This window comes from Phascolarctos cinereus, unplaced genomic scaffold (assembly GCF_003287225.1).
Source record: "Phascolarctos cinereus isolate Bilbo 61053 unplaced genomic scaffold, phaCin_HiC Scaffold_1;HRSCAF=81, whole genome shotgun sequence".
Taxonomy (NCBI): domain Eukaryota; kingdom Metazoa; phylum Chordata; class Mammalia; order Diprotodontia; family Phascolarctidae; genus Phascolarctos; species Phascolarctos cinereus.
This window is the reverse complement of record NW_027555514.1, coordinates 253,080,785-253,106,004: the sequence shown is the minus strand read 5'-3', so window position 1 is coordinate 253,106,004 and position 25,220 is coordinate 253,080,785. Positions and strand designations below refer to the sequence as shown.

The 25,220-nt window shown below is 34.5% G+C and overlaps 1 protein-coding gene across 4 annotated transcripts in view; it reads right to left on the bottom strand.

Moving 5' to 3' along the window:
* The window catches only part of LRRIQ1 (leucine rich repeats and IQ motif containing 1), a 257,374-nt gene that overhangs the window by 155,879 nt on the left and 76,275 nt on the right, over positions 1-25,220 (bottom strand). For all 4 annotated transcript variants that reach the window (XM_078146517.1, XM_078146512.1, XM_078146518.1 and 1 more), the window contains exons 16-17: positions 8,527-8,700; positions 4,785-5,261 (exon numbers count right to left, since the gene is read on the bottom strand). In XM_078146517.1, the coding sequence (XP_078002643.1) occupies positions 4,785-5,261; positions 8,527-8,700 (651 nt within the window). The remainder of the gene's footprint in view (positions 1-4,784; positions 5,262-8,526; positions 8,701-25,220) is intronic.

Here is a 25,220-nt window from a genome sequence, read left to right as displayed (position 1 = left end):
AAACACTAGAGTCTTCTTGATGCTACATACAGTTGCTCGTGAGAGATCAACTAACCTATGCTACAGGAAAAACAGTGGATAAAGGATGTATATTGTCCTAATTATGACAAATAGTTGAATAGAGAGCCCAATGAATTATTCCATTAGTATGTACACATACTTTTAGATACACATATATCTATATGTTCATGGATATATATATATATATATATATATATATGTTATATATATATATATATATATATATATATATATAATATATATATATATATATATTGTGTGTGTGTGTGTGTGTGTGTGTGTGTGTGGGTGGGTGGGTGGGTGCACTTGCATTTATCTCAGACAGGCATTGAACACAGAAAGTGAACTGGGCCCAGAACTAATCAGGAGGAAACTGTATGAGCTTTTCCATTTCAATGCTCCCAAGCTACTTATCAATACAGATGCCCACCTTTTTAATGCTTATATTCCCTTGGAATTGCTATCTTACTGAGACATACAAAACATTATGCTTTCAGGGAAGTCAAAATTATAGGTAATTCAAAGGGTAATGGGGGGGAAAAAACCACATTGTGGAGGCATGTTGATTGTGGCACATGAACCCAAGATGACTCACCACGACTGAATAATGATAAAGTCCCATAACTGTGATGATTGGGTGAATATATATGATTTCATTTTGCCTGGACCCTTACTGTAGCAAGACGATATTTTTACTCTGTTCTCTATTACATTCCATGAAGTGGCTGCTCTAAAACAGACTTCAAAAACTTCCCTTTCTCCTCTTCTCTACATCTCAATCACTGCTTTCTTACCCACAATAACATCCCCCTGTTCTCTGATCCTTTACTCCAGGCTCAGAACTAGCAGCTGGAAGAATTAGCAAATGTCTTAGATCAAAGGTGGCATCCGAATAATTTTGTGAAGAAAGCTAGAGATTCTAGGAGGTGGAAATGAGGAGGCAATGGAGGAAAGCCTATCCAAAAGCAGAGAGAGGAGAGATGAGAGTGTTGTGAGAAACACATTGATTGAGGAAGAGCAAAGAAAGCCAGCTTGGCTGGACCATACAGAGTGTGAAGGGGAATTGTGTATGATAAGGCTGGAAAAGTAGATTGGAACAAGATTATGAAGGGCTTGAAATGACAATCAATTAAAGATTAAGTACTTTATTCAATGTCAAGCACTATGTTAAATGATGGGGATACAAAGAAAAATAATCAAACAGTCCATGCCTTCACAGAACATACATACATTCTTTGGAAATAAAATATGTGCACACACACACACACACATGTATAGGCATGTTACAAAAAAAGGCAACGTAATTAGGAAGAATGGCCCAGCAGTCTTAGGGATTCAAATAACACTTCATGGAAGGTGGTACTTGAATCCTGAAGAAACCAAAGAATTCTCAGAGGAAGAGGTAAGACAGAAGCTCATTCCTGGTGTGGGAGACAATTGTTGTAAAAACATATAGATGAGGGATCAAGAGAAGGAATAACAAAAAGGACAGTTCAGTTTAACCATAGAATACCTGAGAATAATGTGCAATAAGGCTGGAAAGGCAGGTTGGGGCCATGTTGAGAAGGGTTTTAAATGTCCAATGGAGGAGTATTTTATGGTTCATAGGGTGTCATTGAAGTTGAGTAAGAAAGTGACATGGTCAGACCTGTGCTTTAGGAAAATGGCTTTGGCAGCTATGCAGAGAATGGATTGGGGTGGAAAAGAGATTTGAGGCAGTGAGACCAATTAAGAAGTTAATGGCATATTCCATGTAAGAGGTGACAAGAGCTTAAACTATGGTGGTAGCTATATGAGTGGAGGGGGAGTTCCTAATACCTTTTCTCCTACTCCCAGCCCCCCAAAACCTTATGTTTATTTTGGGTGCATATAGTATATGGATATATATGAATGTGTACACACACACACACGTGTGTGTGTGTGTGTGTGTGTGTGTGTGTGTGTATATATATATATATGTACATATGTATGTATAGAACATGTTCTCCCGATAAAATGCAAGATCTTGGAGAGTGAAACTGTCATTTTTTTCTTTATATCCCCAACACATATAAGTGGCTGTTTAACAAATGCTTGTTAAATAAATACAGATTGGTTAATTTCCGAAGGACAACCCCTCAGAACTTAACCTTGATTCCAACCCCCCTCTTCAGGTAATCTGCCCCCACAATTCTCTCTCATCTCTAATTTTTGATTACTCCCTACCTATTAATTCTGTCCCCGCTATGTACAAATATACCCCAAGTCACCCCCCCATCTTTACAAAACAATTAACTGATGTCCCAAACCCCCTCTCTTTCTCAAGCTGTTGCTATTTCTCCATCCTTTCATAGCCAAACAAAAAGAAGAAGCCTCCACTTTCATTGCCTCTACTTCTCTCCTTACTCACTTTGCCTGGCTTCCAGCCCGTTCAGCAAAGTGATACTCCTCTCTTCAAAGCTGCCATGATTTCCGAACTGCCAATGTTGCTCACTTTTTCTTCTCTCATCTTTCTTGACCTCTATGAGGCCTTCGGTACTTGTGAACGCCGTTTCCTCCAGGACACTCTACTCTCTTTCCTCTGCATTTTCACAACCCAACTATTTCTCAATTCTCCCTTTGCCTATATCTTTACTGGATCATCACCCATGTCATGCTCAGTAACTTGAGCAGGCCTTAAGAATCTGCCCTCTTGTTTTCTTTTCACACTCTTTCTTGGTTAGCTCATCAACTTCCATGGCTTTAATTATGATCTTTATGCACAAGACTCCTAGATCTAGCTATAAAAACCAAACCCTCTCCAGGCCTGAAACTTGCCAACTCCTCAGTGAATATCTCAAGCTGGATTACCCTGGAGACATCTTAAACTCAATAAGACTAAAGCAGAACTTTATCTTTTCCCCCTAACCCAAGTTCTGTCCCCAGATATTATCTACCATCCTTCTGCTCCTCTGGGTTCTAAGCCTTGGAAACATCCTTGACTCTTGGTTTACTCTCATCCCACACATACATTCAGATGCCAACACTTAACTGCACCTCCCCAATAGGTTTTTACACGCATCTCTTTCTCTTTCCTCTCATAGCTACCACCCTGGATCGGGCCTTAACACCTCTCCCTGGGACTATTTCAATAGTTCCTTGATGAATCTTTCTGCTTCTAGTCTCTCCTCTTTCTAATCCATCTCCCACACAGCTGCCTGCAAAAGTGATTACACAAAAGTATGAGGCTTGACTGTGTTACTCCCCTCCTCAACAATGTCCAGCCCTCCCTTTATTGTGTCTAAGATCAAATACACAGTCCCCTGTTTTACATTTAAAAATCCTTCACAATCTAGCTCCAACCCTTCAGGCTTTGTGACATATGACATCCCTTCATATACTCCATGGTTTAGCTGAACATCTTTTCTGCCTGTGGCATAGGGGCAACATTCAGTCCTTTGTCACTCTGGTTTGGTACAAGCTATCTTCCATGCCTGGAATGCATTTTCTCCTTATCTAAGCCTCTCAGAATCCCTAGTCTCTTTCCAAGCTCAGATCAAGTGACACCTTCTGCCTGAGACCTTTCCTCATCTCCCAATGGTCAATATCTTCCCCACCTCCAACACAAACTACCTCAGATTAGTTTCGTTTGTATTTTATACATTTCTATATGTACATGTCTCCTCTGATAAAATGTGAGGTTCTCAAAGACAGGGGCTGTTTGACTTTTGTCTTTGTATTCCCTGCCCCTATAACAGTATAGAAGACATTGATTAATGTTTGCTTGACTCGTGCCAAAGAAGTAGAATATAAACAGCACTCCTATACGTGTAGTCTGACATAAGTAGCTGGACAAGTCATGTAGTGAGACTGAAATATAACTGGACAGCCAAAGTATTGTGCTTGGATCCATGAAATCTTAGGGGAACCAAGGAAAGCCTCCAGTGAGTCAGGTAGATTCTTTGTGGAGGATTTACAGAAAAACACGAACAGCAACCATACAGAATGTAAAAGCCTAGAGAGGTTATGATCTGCCATTATTTTAGAGAAATTAACTGAAACAATTCTTCTTCTTCCCAACCTTGACAATGGAGTCAATGAGTGATAGGCAGAAGGAAATATAACAGACTAAAGCTAAAACCATGTTTTATTACAGAAAAAGTAAACTGATTTACCATTTAACCATTCATAATGTCATTCTTGGTTACTAAAATAGTTCTCTAGCTGAAAAGTAAAAAGGATACATGCAGTTAAATCAGAAGGCATATTGGCATAATTCACTTGGCCCTTATAAAAAGGAAGCTAAAACAAACATACATATAATAAAATTCAATAATTTTTGGACTCAATTAAATTCAGTGAATAAATAGTAAATGTATAAGCCTTCTCTGAAAAGAAAGTTAGAAAGGCCTGATTCTTCAAAGGGCATTTCTTTACCCTTTCCAGGAACACAAGTACCAGTTCTTCCAAAAAGAACATTTATTTTTAAATGAACAAGAATTCAGAAGACAATTTTACAAGAAACTCTGAATAGCATCTAATATTCAATTACATGTTAGCAGAATTGACCAAATTAATATGGCAGAAAATGAAAGTGATTCTGTTTTAGGCATGGTGGATATATTGGAGAAAAAAAAATATTGGCACTGCTCTACAAATAACCAACAAAATACAAAGTGTCTGGTCATTTAAAATCTATACCTGCACCAAAAAGTACTAGAAGGTTACTTTTTGCCCAAGATCATACAATAAAATGTAATCAAGAGTGTGATATTATGAAGAAAAATTATTTTTGTAAACCTTACTTTTTGGCATCATTCTGAATATGTTGGAAATCCTTTTCCATTTCACTTGTAATTAATGGCTCAGTGACAGTGCTGTTCTCGGTACGAATTTTGGTGCTCACAATGCCTTTCCTCCTTCTCTGGACTCTTTGGTTTTGATTATTTTTCTCTATGTGCTCATGTATGGAAAATGCAGCGAATCCAGAGTCACTGTTGTCAGGATCAATTCTTTTTTGGGAAGCTTCCAGAAAATCCTGTTTATTTTCATTTACCCCAGCAATGGAGAGGTTGTTTTGCTGTGGACTGTTACTAGCTACTTGTTTCAAATGACCTTGCTGTTCTTCTGATTGGTCTCTCGTCTTGATAGTTAAATCTTCATCTCTATCAATGATTCTGAAATCTCCATTTTCATGAGCATCTCTGTACTTATTACTAAGTTTCATCAGCTCATTAAAATAACAGCACAAGTCATCTATGGCATCTAAGGAGTGTATATTTCTGAAGAAAAAAGTATGAAAAGCATTTTATCATAATAAATATAAGAAAATGTTACAATTTTAAGTAAGTTTAATGAACACCATGATTCCCATTGATATTAAGTATTAGAAATTTATATAGGTTTGGTTACTTTTTAATAGATCTTATTTTTCATAAAAATATTTGTTTACATAATTTTAAATCATTAGATGAGACAAAATGTCTGGTTTTATTTTGCTACACTTCTCTCCACTAGGTATTTTTTTTTGTACAAATGAATGAGAAAGAGTCAAGCCTTCACAACTGTAAACATCAGATGCACATAGAAAGCCTATGAGGATTGCTGCTGCCTAAATTTGGAGAAGCTATTTATGAAATAAACTTGAAAGTTCTTCCAACATTGAATCTTGCCATGCAAAATATTTTTATTGGACTTTTAAATAAAGGACTGATGTTATGGGAAAGGTTTTTTCCCATTTTTCACTTGAAGGAGAATTCACTTGAAAAAAGAATTCAAATACTTTAACACAATATTAAGTTTACAAATTTGAACAAACTAAATTTTAAAAGGTCAGGTAAAATCATCAGCTATATTTTATTTGCTTTAAAGGTTTTCTCAGTATATAGTCAAACGTCACATTAATTATTAGGCCCTTTGCACAGAATGGCTGCATTATATTAATAATTCCAACCATAGGAGGGATGAGGAAGGGATAATGAGAATTATAGCATATCAGATACAGTTATGGCAATGCACTGAATATTGCCACGTGCTTAGTAAACAAATAAAAGCAAAGATGTATCTTTCTGTTATTTTTCTAAATAATATAATTCACCTTAACTGCTACCACTTCAAATTATTCATGTAAAAAGGCCTTTTGTAAATTTCAGTGCTATATAAGAGTCATGTTAACCTGCAAAAAAGTACAAATATGTACATACATAGATACTTACTACTTATATACGTGTGTATATCTATATATGCATAAATACATATGGAATATTATTTCTGAATAGTTATATCTTTACAATTCAAGAGCTCACACTGGTTTTTAAATGCAAATAAAAATAAAAGTGTTGTTTTAAAATCATGTTTGGCTTGTTTCTTTTGAAGTTTAAAATATTGTATGATACTGAACCATCAACTCTTTGGCACAGTAAGTATGTCTGAAAATAGTAATAGCACATGCAAAACATGGACTAATAAATAACGACTTTTAGCAATATACATTGCTCTGGTCTTGTTGAGGATGCAATATCAGTTAAATTAATCAAATATAAAACTTTTTTTTCTAGACTTTATCACAGAGCAGAGTAAATTATGAAACTCATTTACAGGAAAAAGAATCATAATTGAGTGATAATTACTAGATAGCTAGATGGTATAGTAGATAGAGTGCTGGATTTGGAAGTCAAGAAGACCTGTACTCAAATCCTACTCAGATACATAATAACTATGTGACCAGATGTAAGTAATTTAACTTTTTTCAGCCTTGGTTTCCTCATTTGTAAAAGACGGATAATAACAGCATCTACCTCTCAGGGGTTGTTTGGAGGATCAAATAAGATACAGTATATAAAGCGCTTTGCAAATTTTAAAGCAATATTATTATTGGTGGTTGTGGTGATGGTGTTTTGTTAGGAATATACCTCTACTACTTATATTTTCACAGTTCTATTAGAGTTAAAAATATCTATACTAACATCTCACTAAATCCAAATAAAATGTAAGAACAGTAAGACAAAACAAAACAAAAACAACAGGTTACACAATCTCAATTTTCTTTTTCTGAAGGAATCATGAAATTCTTTATTCTAAAATAAAAATCAGTCTCTATATTTTAGATCTGGCAAGCATAAACAAAAATACATTTTCCTTTAAGAAAGAAATAATAAGCAAAAAAAAGTAGTTATGGAAATAGCTGTTTATTCAGTTGTCACAGATGAATGGAAAATTTCCCTTAGGAAATTAAAAATGTAGGTGGGAGCTATTTTTTTTTTCAATACCTCTTCATTCTAGTACTGACTCTGACCATAACTACTCAGCAGCTATTACCAGTTGTCAATTCTTCTTCCTAAGGAAAGAACGATCCGTACGTTACCTTCAATCTCTCCTGTTCTCTTTTTTCCCCTTTCCTATCTCTTCAACAGGCAGGACAGTAAGATCGGAGTTGAAATTTCCAGGCCCCAAATGAGCAGACAAGAAAGACATTAGCACCTGCCAAGTCAGACTTCTCATGGTGTGTATTAACAGATCAGAAAATGCAGTGTCAACAGATTAGAGCACTTCTCTGTGTGTGAATAGTTTGTTGCTGACTTCAGGTTGGGGGTCTGTGTACATGGGAAGCTGAAGCAACACATGACTGGCAATAGTGGAACAGAAAAGGAGTAGGCAGCTTTCAGAGATTTGGGGTACAGCATCACATTTACTTATCTGGGCCAGAACACTTGCAAACATCAGAACCGGTTTGATGAAAATGATGGGGAAATTCAGAAGCTATTAAATGGTAAAAAAAAAAATAGAGACCTCCACAGGGTTTACAAATAATTCATTTGTTTCTAAGAAGGCAGAATTTACCTCCATCCAAAGTATAGAAGAATCAAAGCTTAGAGAGATACAGTTTTCTTGGCTCAATAAGAATGTAGATGAGATTCAGTTTTATGCTGTTAGTAACAATCCGAAGTGCTTCTATAATGCCTTGAAAGGCTATTTATGGGCCAAAGACCTATGGTGCATCTCACCTACTCAGTGATGATGGAGCCATACTGATTAGTGATAAGGACATGATCCCCCAATATCATGATGTCGTTTTGGTCTTGTTCAAGAACGAAGGACAACAAATGACTGAAAAAATGATTAACAAATGAGAACTGAGAGTGTAGTTTAGCTTTCCATTATTTACTACTACCAGGCTTCCCTTAAAAGATCTAAATGGTTCAAAATTATGAAGTTGGTTGTCATGTGGTAGGAAATATTAATTCCTACAGAAATATACTAATAATTTTCTTTGTAATTTTGAAAGTTTTATTCAGTTTTTGCTATAAACCCAGAATGTACAGCTATAGATTTATATTATTTTTTGACATAGTATTTTTATTTAAGCACTGTTCCAAGTGAATATATATATCATTTCAAACAGCAGACCTCAAAGTTATCTGATATCTCGCAATTTTACTGGAGAGTTTTCAAAGGTATTATACCCGACCAGGCAGATGGGATTAAATTAAAACATTTGTTATAAAATTAAATTAATATTTTAATTATGATAAAATGTAGGTTACATACCTTTTTTCAGTGACATATTTTTTAACTATCAAGCTAAATTCCTGGGTCTGAGTCTGACAGATTGCTGAAAAACTGCCTGGTTCTGGTACATTGCTTTCATGATTGGGTGAATCAGATTTTAGTGTTTCACCATTGAGAATTCTTAGAGTAGGTAAGATTTCAAGTATAGACTGCCTAGTGAAAAGACAACAAAATAAAAACATCAGCTTTGCAAAAATAGTTGAATATTTCAAAAAATTACAACTATCCATTTTTAACTATAAAATATAAATATGGATTGAACTTTATTTACTGGAAAGTACTGATTGGCACTGCTCCCTCTCCCTATTCTCATCAAGAGCATTGATTCAGGTAATCCAATTAAAAAATCAATTTCATTCAGGAAATATTAATGAGCACCTACTATATTCAAAGCACTCTGCTAGGCTCTTAGGGGATTAAAAGATACACATGAAATAGTCTCTGCCCACAAGAAGCTTATATTCTACCACAACATTTGCAAATTTGAAATTGTTTCAGTTGAGGAAGACAAAAAAAATGTATGACTTTATGATTCAGTTTTAGAGTAGTTAAAGGCACAGTCAAGAAACACACAGAATGAGCAGCACGGAAGGATCACTCTTTCATGATAGTGGAAAGAGTGCCCATAAAAATAAAAGTCTTCAAAGTACTGAAGTTAAATACACTGTACTCATCAAACCTAGAAACAAATATAATGGGCAAACTCAGCATGTGGAACTTTGGCAGGGGCGCCAGAGGAAGTAGGGATTCAGTTCCAGTTCATCACCTCCTGTATTAAGAAGCTTTTTTTTTGTCTACCATAATGATTCCTTTATCACTCCAAACCTGCTCCCAAAGTTCCACATGCTAAGCTGGGACTAGACAGAGAACTATCAATGCATGCCCTTAGGACTGGGCCCTCACAGGCTAATCTCCCATTTCGCAAACAACACTTGAAAGTACAAAAGGGCATTGTCCCATCATTGGACTCAAATTGACAACTGATTTATACCTGCTCACTAATAAAAGAAATTTATGCTGAGAGAGGGTTTGATAGAGCTGATGGGAACAAGGCACAGGAAAGACAATGCCAGTCATCTGAGGGTGTTCTGAAACAGGAAGCATTTGGGCAAATCTCTTACCCAGCCTGAGCCTTAGTTTACCTATATGAAAAAGAAAGCACTAAATTGTCTCTGAGATCACATCCAGCTCTAGATCCGTATAAGATCCTATGAGCTTTAAAATTCTTTCCAATTGCTTAGCAACTTGAAAGAAGAAAAGACAATGGAAAAGGGAGAGGAGAAAAAAGAAAAAAATGAAACCAGGCAAATTGCTGTGGCAATCCATGCCAAAATGGCTGTCCTGGGCTGGAGCAGAAATTGTTGTTCTTCATCCTCTGTTTGGAAGAGGAATGACATCACAGGTGATGTTCTGATTTGTACTTATTTCACCACATAATCACTGCAGATTTTACGCCAATTTTTTTGCAAAAAAGTGGAGTGCGATGATTATGTGAAGTTTTTTTGTTTTACAAATTGTGCTGGTGTTACTTAAAAATCATTTATTACTAAACTGTCTTTGGTGCAAGATAAGGATGCACAGAATACAGGTGAATATACATCAAAATTGAATACTGACAATGTGCATGCCTGAGAATTCTAGGCTCCCAGCTCACATACACCACTGGTGAATGCATTGCTGCTTTGTTTCCCTTGAACAGATTTACACCATATGACAATTACACAACGAAAGGGTATAAACCAATTTTTGGATGAAAACAAAACAGAACAAAAGAGGGTCCGATGATTATGTGATGAAATATAGCATGTTAATTGGACTTAAGCGACGCAGAGCTGCACAAAGTTATCAAAAGCCTCACTTCCTCTTCCAGAATCTTGAAGTCCAGTGGCAAGACAAAAATCAAGACAACTTGACAACAAAATCAAGACGACAAATTGACCACGCATTAGGGCATAAAAAAACTCACAATCCAATGCAGAAAGGCAGAAATATTAAATGCATCCTTTTCAAATCATGATGCAATAAAAAAAATCATATGTAATAAAGGGCCATGGAAAAATAGACTAAAAATTAACTGGAAACTAAATAATTTAATCCTAAAAAATGAGTGGGTCAAACAGCAAATCATAGAAACAATCAATAACTTCATCTAAGAGAATGACAATAATGAGACAACATACCAAAACTTATAGGATGCAGTGAAAGCGGTTCTAATGAGAAGTTTGATATCTCTAAATGCTTACATGAATAAAATAGAGAAAGAAGAGATTAATGAATTGGGCATGCAACTAAAAAGGCTAGAAAAAGAAGAAATTAAAAATCCCCAGTTAAATACCAAATTAGAAATTCTGAAAACCAAAAGAAGATTAATAAAATTGAAATTAAGAAAACTATGGAACTAATAAATAAAACTAAGAGTTGGTTTTATGAAAAAAAAACACAATAAAATATATTAACCTTTGGTTAATTTGATTAAAAAAAGAAGAAAACCAAATTACCAGCATAAAAAATAAAAAGGGTGAATTCACCCCCAATGAAGAAGAAATTAAAACAATAATTATGACCTATTTTGCCCAACTGTATGCTAATAAATTTGACAATCTTAGTGAAGCAGATGAATACTTATGAAAATATAAATTGTCCAGGTTAACAGAAGAGGAAATAAAATACTTAAATAACCCATTTCAGAAAAAAAAAATTGAATAAGCCATCAATGAATTCCCTAAGGAAAAAAAAATCTCCAAGGCCAGATGGATTTACAAGTGAATTCTATCAAACATTTAACAAACAACTAATTACAATACTACATGAACTATTTGGGAAAATAAGTGAAGAAGTCCTACCAAATTCTTTTTATGATACAAATATAATGCTGATACCTAAACAGGGAAAAGCCTAAAACAGAGAAAAAAATTAGAGACCAATTTCCCTAATGAATATAGACACAAAAATTCTAAATAAAATATTAGCAAAGAGATTACAGCAACTTATCTTAAGGATAATAACTATGACCAGGTAGGATTTATACACCAAGAATGTAGGGCTGGTTCAATATTAGGAAAACTATTAACATAATTGACCATATCAAATAACAAAACTAACAGAAATCATATGATTATCTCAATAGATACAGAAAAAGCTTTTGACAAAAGTATAACACCCATTCCTATTAAAAACACTAGACAGCATAGGAATAAATGGAGTCTTCCTTAAAATGATAGATAATATCTATCTAAAACCATCAGCAAGAATTATATGTAATGGGGATAAGCTAGAAACATTTCTGATAAGATCAAGGGTGAAACAAGGATATATATTATCACCACTGTTATTCAATATTGTACTACAAGTGTTAGCTTTAGCAATAAGAGAAGAAAAAGACATTGAAGGAATTAGAATAGGCAAAGAAGAAACAAAGCTACCACTCTTTGCAGATGATATGATAGCATACTTAGAGAATCCTAGAGAATCAAGTAAAAAATTACTTGAAATAATAAACAAATTTAGCAAAGTTGCAGGATATAAAATAAACCCACATAAATCATTGGCATTACTATATATTACTAACAAAGCCCAACAGCAAGAGATAGAAAGAGAAATTCCATTTAAATTTACAATAGACATTATAAAATGTTTGGAGTCTACCTGCCAAAACAAACTCAGGAATTATATGAACACAATTATAAAACACTTTTCACACAAATAGAGTCAGATCTAAATAACTGGAAAAATGTCAATTGCTCATGGGTAGGCTGAGCTAATATAATAAAAATGACAATTCTACCTAAGCTAATTTACTTAATTCAGTGCCATACCAATCAAACTACCAGAAATTATTTTATAGAGCTAGAAAAAAACAATAACAAAATTCATCTGAAAGAACAAAAGGTTTCAGAATATCAAGGGAACTAATGAAAAGAAATGTAAAGGAAGGTGGTCTAGCTGTACCAAATTTTAAATTGTATTATAAAGTAGCAATCATCAAACTTGGTACTGGCTAAGAAGTAGAGTGGCAGATCAATGGAATAGTCTAGGTATGCAAGACACAACAGTCAATGACTATAATAATCTACTATTTGATAAATACAAAGACTTCAGCTTCTGGGATAAGAACTCACTATTTAACAAAAACGTCTGGGAAAATTGGAAAACGGCATGGCAGAAACTAGGCATAGACCAACATCTTATACCCTATACCAAGAAAAAAATCAAAATGGTACATGATTTCGATATAAAGATGGATACTATAAGCAAACTAGGAGAGGAAGGAATAGTTTGCCTATTAGATCTATGAAGAAGGGAGGAATTTATGGCAACACAAGAGGTAGAGAACACTACAAAATACAAAATGGGTAACTCTGATTACATTAAATTGAAAGCTTTTGCACAAAGCCAATGCAACCAAGATTAGAAGAGAAGCAGAAAGCTGGAAAACAATTTTTTCAACCAGTGTCTCTGATAAAGGCCTCATTTCTAAAATATATAGAGAATGGAATCAAATTTATAAAAATACAAGTCATTCCTCAATTGATGATGGTCAAAGGATATGAACAGGCAGTTTTCAGAGGAAGAAATTAAAGCTATCCATAGTCATATGAAAAATGCTTTAAATCACTATTGATTAGGGAAATACAAATCAAAACAACTCTGAGGTACCACATCACACCTATCAGATTGGATAACATGACAAAACAGGAAAATGAGAAATATAGGAGAAGATGTGGGAAAATTGGAACACTAATGCATTGTTGGTGGAGTTGTGAACTGATCCAACCATTCTGTAGAGCAATTTGAAACTATGTCCAAAGGGCTATAAAACTGTGCATAAGCTTTAACCCAGTAATACTACTTCTAGATCTGTATCCCAAAGAGACCAGAAAAATGGGAAAAGGACCCAAATACACAAAAATATTTATAGCGGCTCTTTTCATGCTGTCCAAGAATTTGAAATTGAGCAGATTGTCCATCATTGGGAAATGGCTGAACAAGCTGTTGTACATGAATGTAATGGAATATTGTTATGCTATAAGAAATGATGAGCAGAAAGACTTCAGAAAAACTTGGAAAGACTTATATGGACTGATGGTGAGTGAAGTGAGCAGAACCAGGAGAACATTGTACACAGTAACAGCCATATTGTGCGATGACTGACTTTGACAGACTTAGCTCTTCCCAGCAATGCAAGGATCTAAGACAACTTCAAAAGACCCATGATGGAAAAAGCTATCAACATCCCAAGAAAGAACTATGGAATCTGAATGCAGATGGAAGCATACTATTTGCTCTCCTTTTCTTTTGCTGTTTTGTTTTGATTCTTCTTTCTCATGGTTCCTCCCACTAGTTCTAATTCTTCTTTACATTATGACTAATGTGAAAATATGCTTAATATGAATGTATAAGTAGAGCCTATTTCAGATTGCATGCCATCTTGGGGAGGGGGAGGATAAGGAAAGGGAGAAAATTTAAAACTCAAAATCTTATGGAAGTCAATGCTGAAAACTGAAGATTAATAAATACACCGTTTAAAAAATAATTCAATTCTAAGACCACTAAAAAAAATCAAGAAAACTGATGATGATGGCCTGGGATGCAGGGGATGACCTTGGCCTTTCTAAATTAAGGTCTTTCCCAGGCCTGTTTGTCTGGGGCATTGTTGGTCACAAAGCATCACTATTGCTAATCACTGAATTTCAGAATTAGAAGAGACCTCAAGTCTAGTTCAACCTGTACCTGGAGAAAAATTCCATCAACATTATATCTCAGAATTATGTCATGCAACCTTTTCTTGAATATTCCTTGTTGCTCTTCAGTCATTTTCAGTTGTATATGACTCTTTGTGGCCTCACTTTCTTGGTAAAGATACTGGAGTGGTTTGCCATTTCCTTCTCCAGATCATTTTACAAATGAGGAAAGTGAGGCAAACAGGGTGAAATGACTTGGCCAGGGTCACACTACTAGTAAGTGTCTGAGTCTGGATTTGAACTCAAGATGAGTCTTCCTGAATTCAGGCCCAGCACTCTATGCACTATGGCGCCACCTAGCTGCTTAGTGCTACTGATAAGGAAACTTGCACCTTCCTAGATAGCCCACCACAGTCTTGGAGAGTTTTATTTTTAGGTAGTTTTTTTCCTTACATGGAGCCTAAATCTGTGCCTTTGGTTCTTTCTCAAAATAGCCAATATAATTCTAAAAGTGAAAATCATGCTTTATATAAACAGTGTTTCATAGAAGTTTCACATAAGCAGAAATAGAAAATGTCACTTCAGCAAATGAACCTAGTGATTATAATGCAGTGCACATTGTACCAAGCAAGGATGCCATTGCAAAGTAAGCCTCATGAGGTATGGGCTGTCTCTTGCCAGTTAATCTCTCTTTCCCCCTCAAGTACCTTATTATAGTGCTCTGAACATTAGAAATGCTTAAGAAGTACTTGTTAAATTTGTTTTTAATAATATTTTATTTTCCCCCAATTACACGTTAAAATAATTTTTAACATTTTTTAAAAAGTTTTGGATTCCAAATTCTACTCCTCCTTCCCTACCCTGAGATGGTAAGTGATTTGACATAGATGATACATGTGCAATCATATTAGTCATTTTATATAAGAAGACAGAAAGGAAGAAAGAAAGAAAGAGAGAGAGAAAGAAAGAAAGAAAGAAAGAAAGAAAAAAAGAAAGAAAGAAAGAAAGAAAGAAAGAAAAAGAAAAAGAAAGAAAAGAAAGAAAGAAAAAAGAAAGAAAGAAAGAAAGAAAGAAAAAAAGAAAGAAAGAAAAAAGGAAAAAAAGAAAGAAAGAAAGAAAGAAAAAGAAAGAAAGAAAGAAAGGAAGAAAGAGAAAGAAAGGGAAAGGAAAGGAAGGAAGAAAGAGAAAGAAAGGGAAAGGAAAGGAAAGGAAAGGAAGGAAGGAAGGAAGGAAGGAAGGAAGGAAGGAAGGAAGGAAGGAAGGAAGGAAGGAAGAAAATAGTATGCTTCCATCTGTATTCAGACAGAAGGAAAGAAAGAAAAAGTGAAAATAGTATGCTTTGGCCTGTATTCATACAATATCAGTTGTTTTTTTTTCCCTCTGGAAGCAAATAGCATATTTCATCATGAGTCCTTTGGGATTGTTTTGGATCCTTGTATTGTTGAGAATAGCCAAATCATTTACAATCCTTCATCGAACATTATTGCTGTTACTGTGCACAGTGTTCTCCTGGTTCTGCTCGCTTCACTTTGCATCAGTTCATGTAAGTCTTTCCAGGTTTTTTCTGAAGTTAACCTGCTTGTAATTTATATTGCACAATAATATTCCATCACAATCATATACCACAATTTGTTCAGCATTCCTCAATTGATAGACATCCCCTAAATTTCCAATTGTTAGCCACCACAAAAATAATTGCTATAAATATTTTTGCATAAATAGGTTCTTTTCCTTTTTATGTATATTTTATCTCTTTGGGATATAGACCTAGATATAATACCTAGTGGTACTGCTGTATCAAAAAGGTATGCATAGTCTCATAGCCCTTTAGGTATAGTTCCTAATTGCTCTCCAGAATGGTTGGATCACTTTACAATTCCACTCAGAGTGCATTATTGTCCCAGTTTTCCCACATCCCCTCCAACATGCAACATTTCTCTTTTTTGTCATATTAGCCAATGTGATAGGTGTGAGGAGGTACCTCAGAGTTGTTTTAATTTGAATTTCTCTAATCAATAGTGATTTAGAACATTTTTTATACAACTAATATAGCTTTGATTTCTTTGTCTGAAAACTGCCCGTTCATATCCTTTGACCATTTATCAATTGGGGAATCACTTGCATTCTTATAAAACAGACTCAGTTCTCTTTATATTTGAGAAATGAGGCCTTTTTATCAGAGATACTTGCTGCAAAAATTTTATCCCAGTTTTCTGCTTTCCTTATAATTTTCTTTGCATTGGTTTTGTTTATGAAAAAAAATTTTAATTTTATATAATCAAAATTATTTATCTTACATTTTGTAATGTTTTCTACATCTTGTTTGGTCATAAATTCTTCCTTCTCCATAAATCTGACAGGTAAACTATTCCATGTTCTCCTAATCTGCTTATGGTGTCATGCTTTATATGTAAATCATGTATCCATTTTTACCTTATCTAGATATATGCTGTGAAATGTTGCTCTATACCTAGTTTCTGCCATTCCGTTTTCCAGTTTTCCAAGCAGATTTTGTCAAATAATGACATTTTGTCCCCAAAACTTGTATCTTTGGGTTTACCGTATACTAGATAATGGTCATTTATTACAATATATTATGTACGTAATAAATTCCAATGATCCACCAAGCTTTCTTAGCCAATACCAGATTGTTTTGATAATTGCTGCTTCGTAATATAGTTTGAGATCTGCTTTATATAGACCACGTTGCTTTGCATTTTTTTTTTCATTTATTCCCTTTATATTCTTGACCTTTTGTTCTTCTGGATGAATTTTGTTATTTTTTCTAGGTCTATAAAATATTTTTCATAGTTTGATTGGTACGACACTGAAAAAGTAAATTAATTTAGGCAGAATTATCACTTTTATTCTATTGGCTTAGTCTGCCCATGAACAATTAATATTTTTTTCAAATGGTTGGATCTGACTTTATTTGTGTGAAAAGTGTTTTGTAATTGTGTTCATATAGTTCTTGGGCTTGTCTTGGCAGGTAGACACTCAAGTATTTTATACTGTCTACAGTTACTTTAAATGGAATTCCTCTTTCTGACTCTTGCTGCTAGACTTTGTTGGTAATATATAGAAATGCTGATGATTCATATGGGTTTATTTTGTATCCTGCAACTTTGCTAAAGTTGCTAATTATTTCCACTACTTTTTTAGTTGATTCTCTAGGATTCTCTAAGTATACCATCATATCATCTGCAAAGAGTGATAATTTTGTTTCCTCATTGCCTATTCTAATTCCTTCAATTTCTTTTTCTTCTCTTATTGCTATGGCTAGCATTTTCAGTACAATATTGAATAACAGTGGTGATAATGGGTATACTTGCTTCATCCCTGATTGTACTGGAAGGCTTCTAGCTTATTACCATTACAGATAATGCTTGCTGATGGTTTTAGATAAATATAATTATCATTTTAAGGTAAGATCCATTTATTCCTACGGTCTCTAGTGATTGTTTGTTTTTTTAATGGTGAAGGGTATAGTAGTTTGTAAAAGTCTTTTTCTTGGCTTTGTTATTGATATAGTCAATTATGCTGATAGTTTTTCTAATATTGAACGAGCTCTGCATTCCTGATATAAATCCCACCTGGTCATAGTGTATGATCCTTGTGATAAATTGCTGTAATCTTCTTACTAGTATTTCATTTTGAAATTTTGAATCAATATTCATTAGGGAAATTGGTCTAAAATCTTTTTCTGTTTTTGCTCTTCCTGATTTAGGTATCAGGATTTTTGTGTGTGTTGTAAAAAGAATTTGGTAGGACTCCGCCTTCATCTAGTTTTCCAAATAGTTTATTTAGTATTGGGATTAAATGTTCTTTAAATGTTTGGTAGTATTCACTTGTGAATTTATCTGGTACTAGGGATTTTTTCTTAGGAAGTTCACTAATGGCTTGTTAAATTTCTTTTTCTAAGATTGTATTAAGTATTCTATTCCCTCTTCTATTAATCTAGATAATTTATATTTTTAGATGTTCATCCATTTCTTTTAGATTATTAAATTTATTGGTATATGATTGGGCAAAATAGCTCCTAATAATATTTTAATTTCCTCTTCATTGGTGGTGAATTCATCCTTTTCATTTTTGACACTGGTAATTTGGTTGTCTTCTTCCTTTTTTTTTTAAATCAAATTAACCAATGGTTTACCTATTTTATTGTTCTTTTTAATGTAAAAACTGCTTCCAGTTTTATTAGTTCAGTGGTTTTCTTTCAATTTTATTAATCTATCCTTTGATTTTCAGGATTTCCAATTTGGTGTTTAATTGGGGATTTTTAATTTGTTATTTTTCTAGTTTTTTTTTAGTTGTATATCTAATTCGTTGATTTGCTTTTTCTTTATTTTATTGATGTAAGCAATTAGAGATATAAATTTTCCCTTAAGTACCACTTTGGCTGCACTATATAAATTTTGGTATGTTGTGTCATTGCTGTCATTCTCTTTGATGAAATTATTAATTATTTCTATGATTTGTTATCTGGTCTACTTATTTTTTAGGATTGGATTATTAAGTTTCAAATAATTTTAAATGTATTTTTCCACTGCACATTATTGAATGTAATTTTTATTGCATCATGATCTGAAAAGAATGTATTTATATATAAATATATATAATTTATATATATAAATACATCATATTTATATATAATATATAATTATATGTAATATATCAATCAATATGTAATTACTTTTATATAATATATAATAACATATATTATTTATATATATATAATTTATATTGTGCTTTTCTGCATTTGGTTATGAGATTTTGTGCCCTAATACATGGTCAATTTTTGTGTAGGTGCTATGTACTACTGAGGAAAGGTACATTCCTTTCTTTTCCCATTCGGTTTTCTCCAGAGATCTATCATATCTAAACTTCTTCTGAATTCTATTCACCTCTTTAACTTCTTTCTTGTTTATTTTTTGGTGAGATTTGTCTAGTTCTGAGAGGTAAAAGTTGAGGTCCACCACTAGTATAGTTTTATTGTCTATTTCATCCTGTAACTCAATCAACTTCTCCTTCAAAATTTTAGATGCTATACCATTTGGTGCATGTGTTTAATATTGATATTATTTCATTGTCTATGGTACCCTTCAGCATGGTGTAGGGTCCTTATCTCTTTTAATTAGATTTTTGCTTTCTCTTTGTCTGAGATCATGATTGCTACTGCTTCTTTTTTTTTTTTTGCTTCAGATGAAGGATAATAGATTCTGCTCCAGCCCCTTACCTTTACTCTGTGTGTGTCTATATGTTTCTTTTAAACAACATAATGTAGGATTCTGGTTTTTAATCCATTCTGCCATCCACTTACATGTTATGAGTGAGTTCATCCCATTCACATTTATAGTTATGAAAACTACTCCTTTCTATTTTTCCCTCCTTCACACTCTCTTACCTTCACCCCGTCCCTCCTTACAAGTATTTTATTTCTGATCACCACCTCCCGCAATCCATCCTCCCTTCTATCAGTCCTCCTCTTTTTCTTATCCACATTCCTTTTTACTTTCCTATAGGGTAAGATAAATTTCTGTACACAACTAAGTATGTATGCTATTCCCTCTCTGAACCAATTCTGATGAGAATTAGGTTCAAACTTTCCCTACCATCCCCCTCCATCTTCCCCACCATTATAATAGCTCTTTCACACCTCTTTTATGTGAGATATTTTACCCCAATTCTATCTTCCTCCCCTCCTCTTTTCCCAGTACAATCTTCTTTCTGACACCTTTATTTTGTTTTTTGGGGGGTATCCTCCCATCAAAGCTACCTTATATTCATACCCTCTATCTACATATACTCTTCCTAATTGCCCTTGTAGTCACAAAGTTCTTAAGAGTTATAAATATTATCTTCCCATATGGGAATATAAACAGTTTAACCTTTTTGAGTCTCTTATGTTTTCTCTTTCTTGTTTCCTTTTTTCTGCCTCTTTATGTTTCCCTTGAGTCTTGTATTTAAAGATAATTTTTTTTAATCCAGCTCTGCTCTTTTAATTAGGAATGCTTGAACATTCTCTATTTCATTAAATATCTTTTTCCCCTGAAGGATTATACTCAGTTTTGCTGAGAGTATACACACACACACACACACACACACACACACACACACACACACACACATGATTCTTGGTTGTAACCCTAACTCCTTTACCTTCTGGAATATCATATTCCAAGCCCTCCAGTTCTTTAATGTGGAAGTTGCTAAATCCTGTGTAATCTGACTGTAGCTCCACAATATTCGAACTGTTTCTGTCTGGCAGCTTGGAGATTCTCCTTAACCTGGGAGCTCTGGTATTTGTTCAATTTTCAGATGTCTAGGTACTCTGGACATTTTCCCATCTTATATTTGAAATATTGTCAAGTCATCCTTATGTCAGTTTGCTTTTTTACATATGAAAAAATGTTTATTTTAATCAAAAAGAACAAAATCAGCAAATTTATATGTCCATGATTATTTTGCAATCTCAGATTTGTAAAATTTGTTTCAATAGTGGTGTTAGTGAATTCTGTTAAAACACTTTCCTCTTTCTACTTCCTGTTAATGCCAAGGTAATACTATCTGATCTGACTGCATTTGATATATTAGGATAGTACTGCATGGATTGACCTTGAGTTTATAGTGAAGAATTGTAAAAGTCAATGTTGAATAATGGTACATAAGAAAGTGCCGAATCAAGTTGATTAATGCAAAAAGTGAAATATCTTAATGTTATGGGATCTCACCACTAGTTTTTCCAGCTGGGCTTCTCCTACTAAAGGGCTAAATCAATATTTCATTTAGTGAAAACTTCCTGGTGAATATTCTGTCACTTAAGAGGTTCTATTAATCATCTCTGCAATGAAACACATTCCCATAGGAGATTTCAGACTGATCCTAGGGTTTAATTTTTAAAAAGTGATTTCTTAGTATTTCAGTTTTGTCGGTGTTATCGCTGGCTGGACATGAAAGTAAGAAGCCAATTGGGAAATTTTACAACTAATTCCTTTGTTGGTATCGGGGGTTATGTAAAGTTCATTGGAACATATTGCCTGAAGTTATAGTTGGTGTTGTATTCAACAAATCCATATTTTATAGAACCCTATATTCTAAACCCTTTAGATAAATGAATCTCATGTCAAACTATGAAAGCTACATTTTGCCAAATGATCTAAATAAAATTTGGTCTAATGCTCTTAAAGGCACATGATTCATCTTGGTTGTATCTAGTTTTAAACTGTTCAACTAAATCTAGATATTTTCAATATTTAGAATGTGTATATTTATTTGCTATCATTCTCAAATATTTCTATGTAAATACTTGACATTTAGAAAAATTCCAAATCATTTATATTTAGTAAAATTAACATTTTTTTTTTAGTTGGAAGGGGCCCTAGTGACTATTTAATTCAAATCCTTCATTTTACAAATGAGGAAACTAATGCTTACAAGGCTGAAGTCATGGCCAAAGTCATTCACTACCTTTTGGCAGATCTAAGACTAGAACCCAGGGCTTCTGATGATTCAGCTAATGCTCCTTCCATTCTAGCACACATCTCAGGTCTCTGAGATTCTGAGTTCAGTATTCCTTTTATTATACAATACTACCTTGTTTGTATTTACCATCAATATTTTATACATTATAAATTATTTACTCTCACTGCAAAAAAAAAATCCCACTAAAATCTATTATTCTAGACTAAGTGGCTGAGGAATTGAGTATAATCAACTACCTCTATTTCTCAGGAGAAATAAACACACACACACACACACGCACACACACACACATACGGGTTGTGTTTGAATTTAGATAAAGTGACCTTTATTTCTTCTTACAAATGACTAAATGGACTGAGTCTAAAAAATCAAACAAGAATGTGTTGGGGTGTTGAGCAAATATTCTGAGCACAGTTTTCTTATAGGAGATCAGAAGAATTGTTATTTAAAATCATTATTGTTCACAGAATTAGAGCCTCATGAAAAATTACAAATATTGATATTCATCAAGCATGAAAATATAATGCATCTTTACTGTCAGCTCTCTGTAATGAGTTACTGAGGGGTTCTTTCTTGAATCCTGTTCAGAGAAGCTTATTACTAGAAGGGCCTCATCCAACATTAACACTGTTCCACTACAACATATAACATGCTGGTAGGCTCCAGCAGAAAAGTGACTATAAATGAATGCTAACACCAATGCTTACAGAAACACACCAGCTATTCACACTAAAGATTATTTTTTTATCTTACTTATATCACAAAACCATGATCTGCTAAAGTTGAACTCCCAGAGATCAAAAGTGGAAAACCAATAAATACATTCATACATCAATACATTCATAGTACCATGTTTGTTTGTTTTTAATTGAAGATACTGATCTTGAAAGATAGACAAAAAAATTAAAACTAAGAACAATTTTAATATAACTTTATGTAATGATAATACACGTTTTCAACCTTGGATTCTATTTATTGTTAAATGTTTATCTCACAAGAGAGGCAGCATGGAATAATAGATAAAGGAATGGCTTATCAAATCCTGTCTGTGCCTATCGTCATGATGATGTGACTATGGGCAAGGTTTCATACCTCTATCTCTATGTGTACCTCAGTCCATTCTCACAGTGAAAATTTGCATAAAGAACAATCATTTCTCAAAAACTGTATGAATCCTTAGCAATTGAGATCTAATTGAACGCATACTTCTTAAAGTTATTCAGAAGTCCTGTGAAGAAGAGCATATGGTATACTGCAGTGAGGAAAAACAAAACAAAACACAACAACAACAACAACAAAACCCTGGACTATCAGATGGGAGGCCTGAATTCTAGACATTGAGTTGTGATACTAACAAACTTGGGCAAATCACTTTACTTCTCCAGGCCTCAGTATCCTCACCTATAAAATGGGAACACTGTAAGAGATAAGACATATGCCTCCTTTCAGTTTCAAAACTCTGTGAATTTTTGCTATTTAAGTAACACCTGTACTTTCATTATAAGTTCTCATTAAAATGAATCTGTTATTTATATCATATTAAAATTACCTCTGTATATAAATTTTCCACACAATTTTCTAAATTGCTGTCCTTCTAATTCTACTTCGGGGAAAAGTTCAAAAAAGGGTGGTCAGACTCTAAGAGTATACCAGGTCCTCGACTCGGGTATACTGTCTTGAGACTTCTGGCCTTGGTGGTAGACATGCCCCAGTCCCTGAAACAGCTCTAAGATTTATTCTAGCTCAAAGGTCAGTGACTTTTACCCACTGTGGGGGCTCCTTTGGCCTGACAGAATGAGCTTGATAAGCAGGCAGAGACCTCAAAAAGGTCAGCAATAGCTCATATGGCTATGCCCGCCTATTTGTGAAGTTCTGTTTCTAGACTGTCAGAAGAGACTTGTCTACACTCTGAAATCAATCTGGGACACCTGCCTATTTTAGAGACATAGTAAGGTGCACAACTAGGTGGTTGGGAGGATACAACACGGGCCCTGGGGTCAAGAGGAGCTGAGCTCAAATCTGGCCTCAGACACTTACTATCTGTGTGACCCTGGGCAACTTACTTAACCCTGTGTGCCTCAATTTCCTCACCTGTAAAATGAGCTGGAGAAGTTAATGGCAAACCACTCCAGTATGCCCTGACAAGAAAAACCCAAATGGGGTTACAAAAAGTCAGACATGAATAAAATATGACTCAACAATAACAACAAATTGAGCAAATTTATCTTTAAACAAGAACTGTACACAAAAATTGTGTACTGACACAACCTCAGAAATAAAAACGGGGCCACAAGCAAATGCAACTATATGAAAGGTACAATTTACTGCAAGGAGAGGTGCTCCTAAAGCCCTTTTCACTTTGCACCAATGTCACTGGCTGGACTTGCAGTTAATTAGTACTAGGGTAGTCACCGACTGCCATAATTACCATTAAAGACCGGAGCTTTGGGTTATCTGACCTGGTAGTCTGTTCTACTATGTCATGCATGCTGAATACACCCTCCTCCTCCTTCTCCTTCCTGTTGATTCACCAAAAGAAGGTGATCCTGGGCAACAGACTAAGGAGGCAAGGTACCTGCTATTACTTTGGTCTGGGAGCTGGTTTGTGGCTATTGCCTTGCTTTTAATCACTAAAACAATATTAAATAAATTTAATAAAAATGTATTATTGAGATACAAACTCACTTTTTGCATGGTTTAAGATTACAGGATTATAGATTCGGAGCTGGAAAGGCCTTTAAAGGTCATTTAGCTCAATACCCTCATTTTACAGAAGAAGAAACTAAGCCTAGAGAGGGGAAGTGACTTGCCCAAGGTCACACAAGGAGTAAGGAAGAGCCCAGATCAAATCATAGGGACTCTGACTCCCTAACAAGTGCTTCATGGTACCATACCAGCTCTCATTCAGTTCAGAAACATTAAGCTTCTTTCACTCCTCAGCTTCCTCAAACAATTTTAAGACCCTATGTCAACTGTAAATTCCCTACCTAATTTTCCCTTTCTTGTGATGAGATATAATTTCCACTGAGAACATTAGAACTGTATTCATAAACAGAGACACAAAGACCAAATCTTGGTGGCCTGCCCTTAAGAAAATGAACACTCTGCTTAACACCCACCACTCAGCATCCTGCCTGGGACACAGGAAGTGTTTAATAAAAGCTAGTTGAATGACTGTTACATGTCCTTTAAACCCATTCTGGACAAATCCTGTTCTTCCCTCCTCCAACCCTAAGAAGAAGAGCACTTGCCTATTTGATCAGCTTTTCTAGCCCCCATCCCCTTGCAAGAAATACCTATAGGCTTCACACCATGTATCTATAAATGCCTCCTTGATGTCCTGTCTCCTTGGGGACAAGCTTTGTGGCTTCTATATAATTTTTGTCCTACCACCTGCTTAAAGATAGAGAATGGTCTTGTATACACCCTGTGGACACCTTCAAGCCTGCAATCCATTCTCCAGATTTCTGGCTTTCTCCCCTAACCTAAGGAAATGCTTTGGTAGGA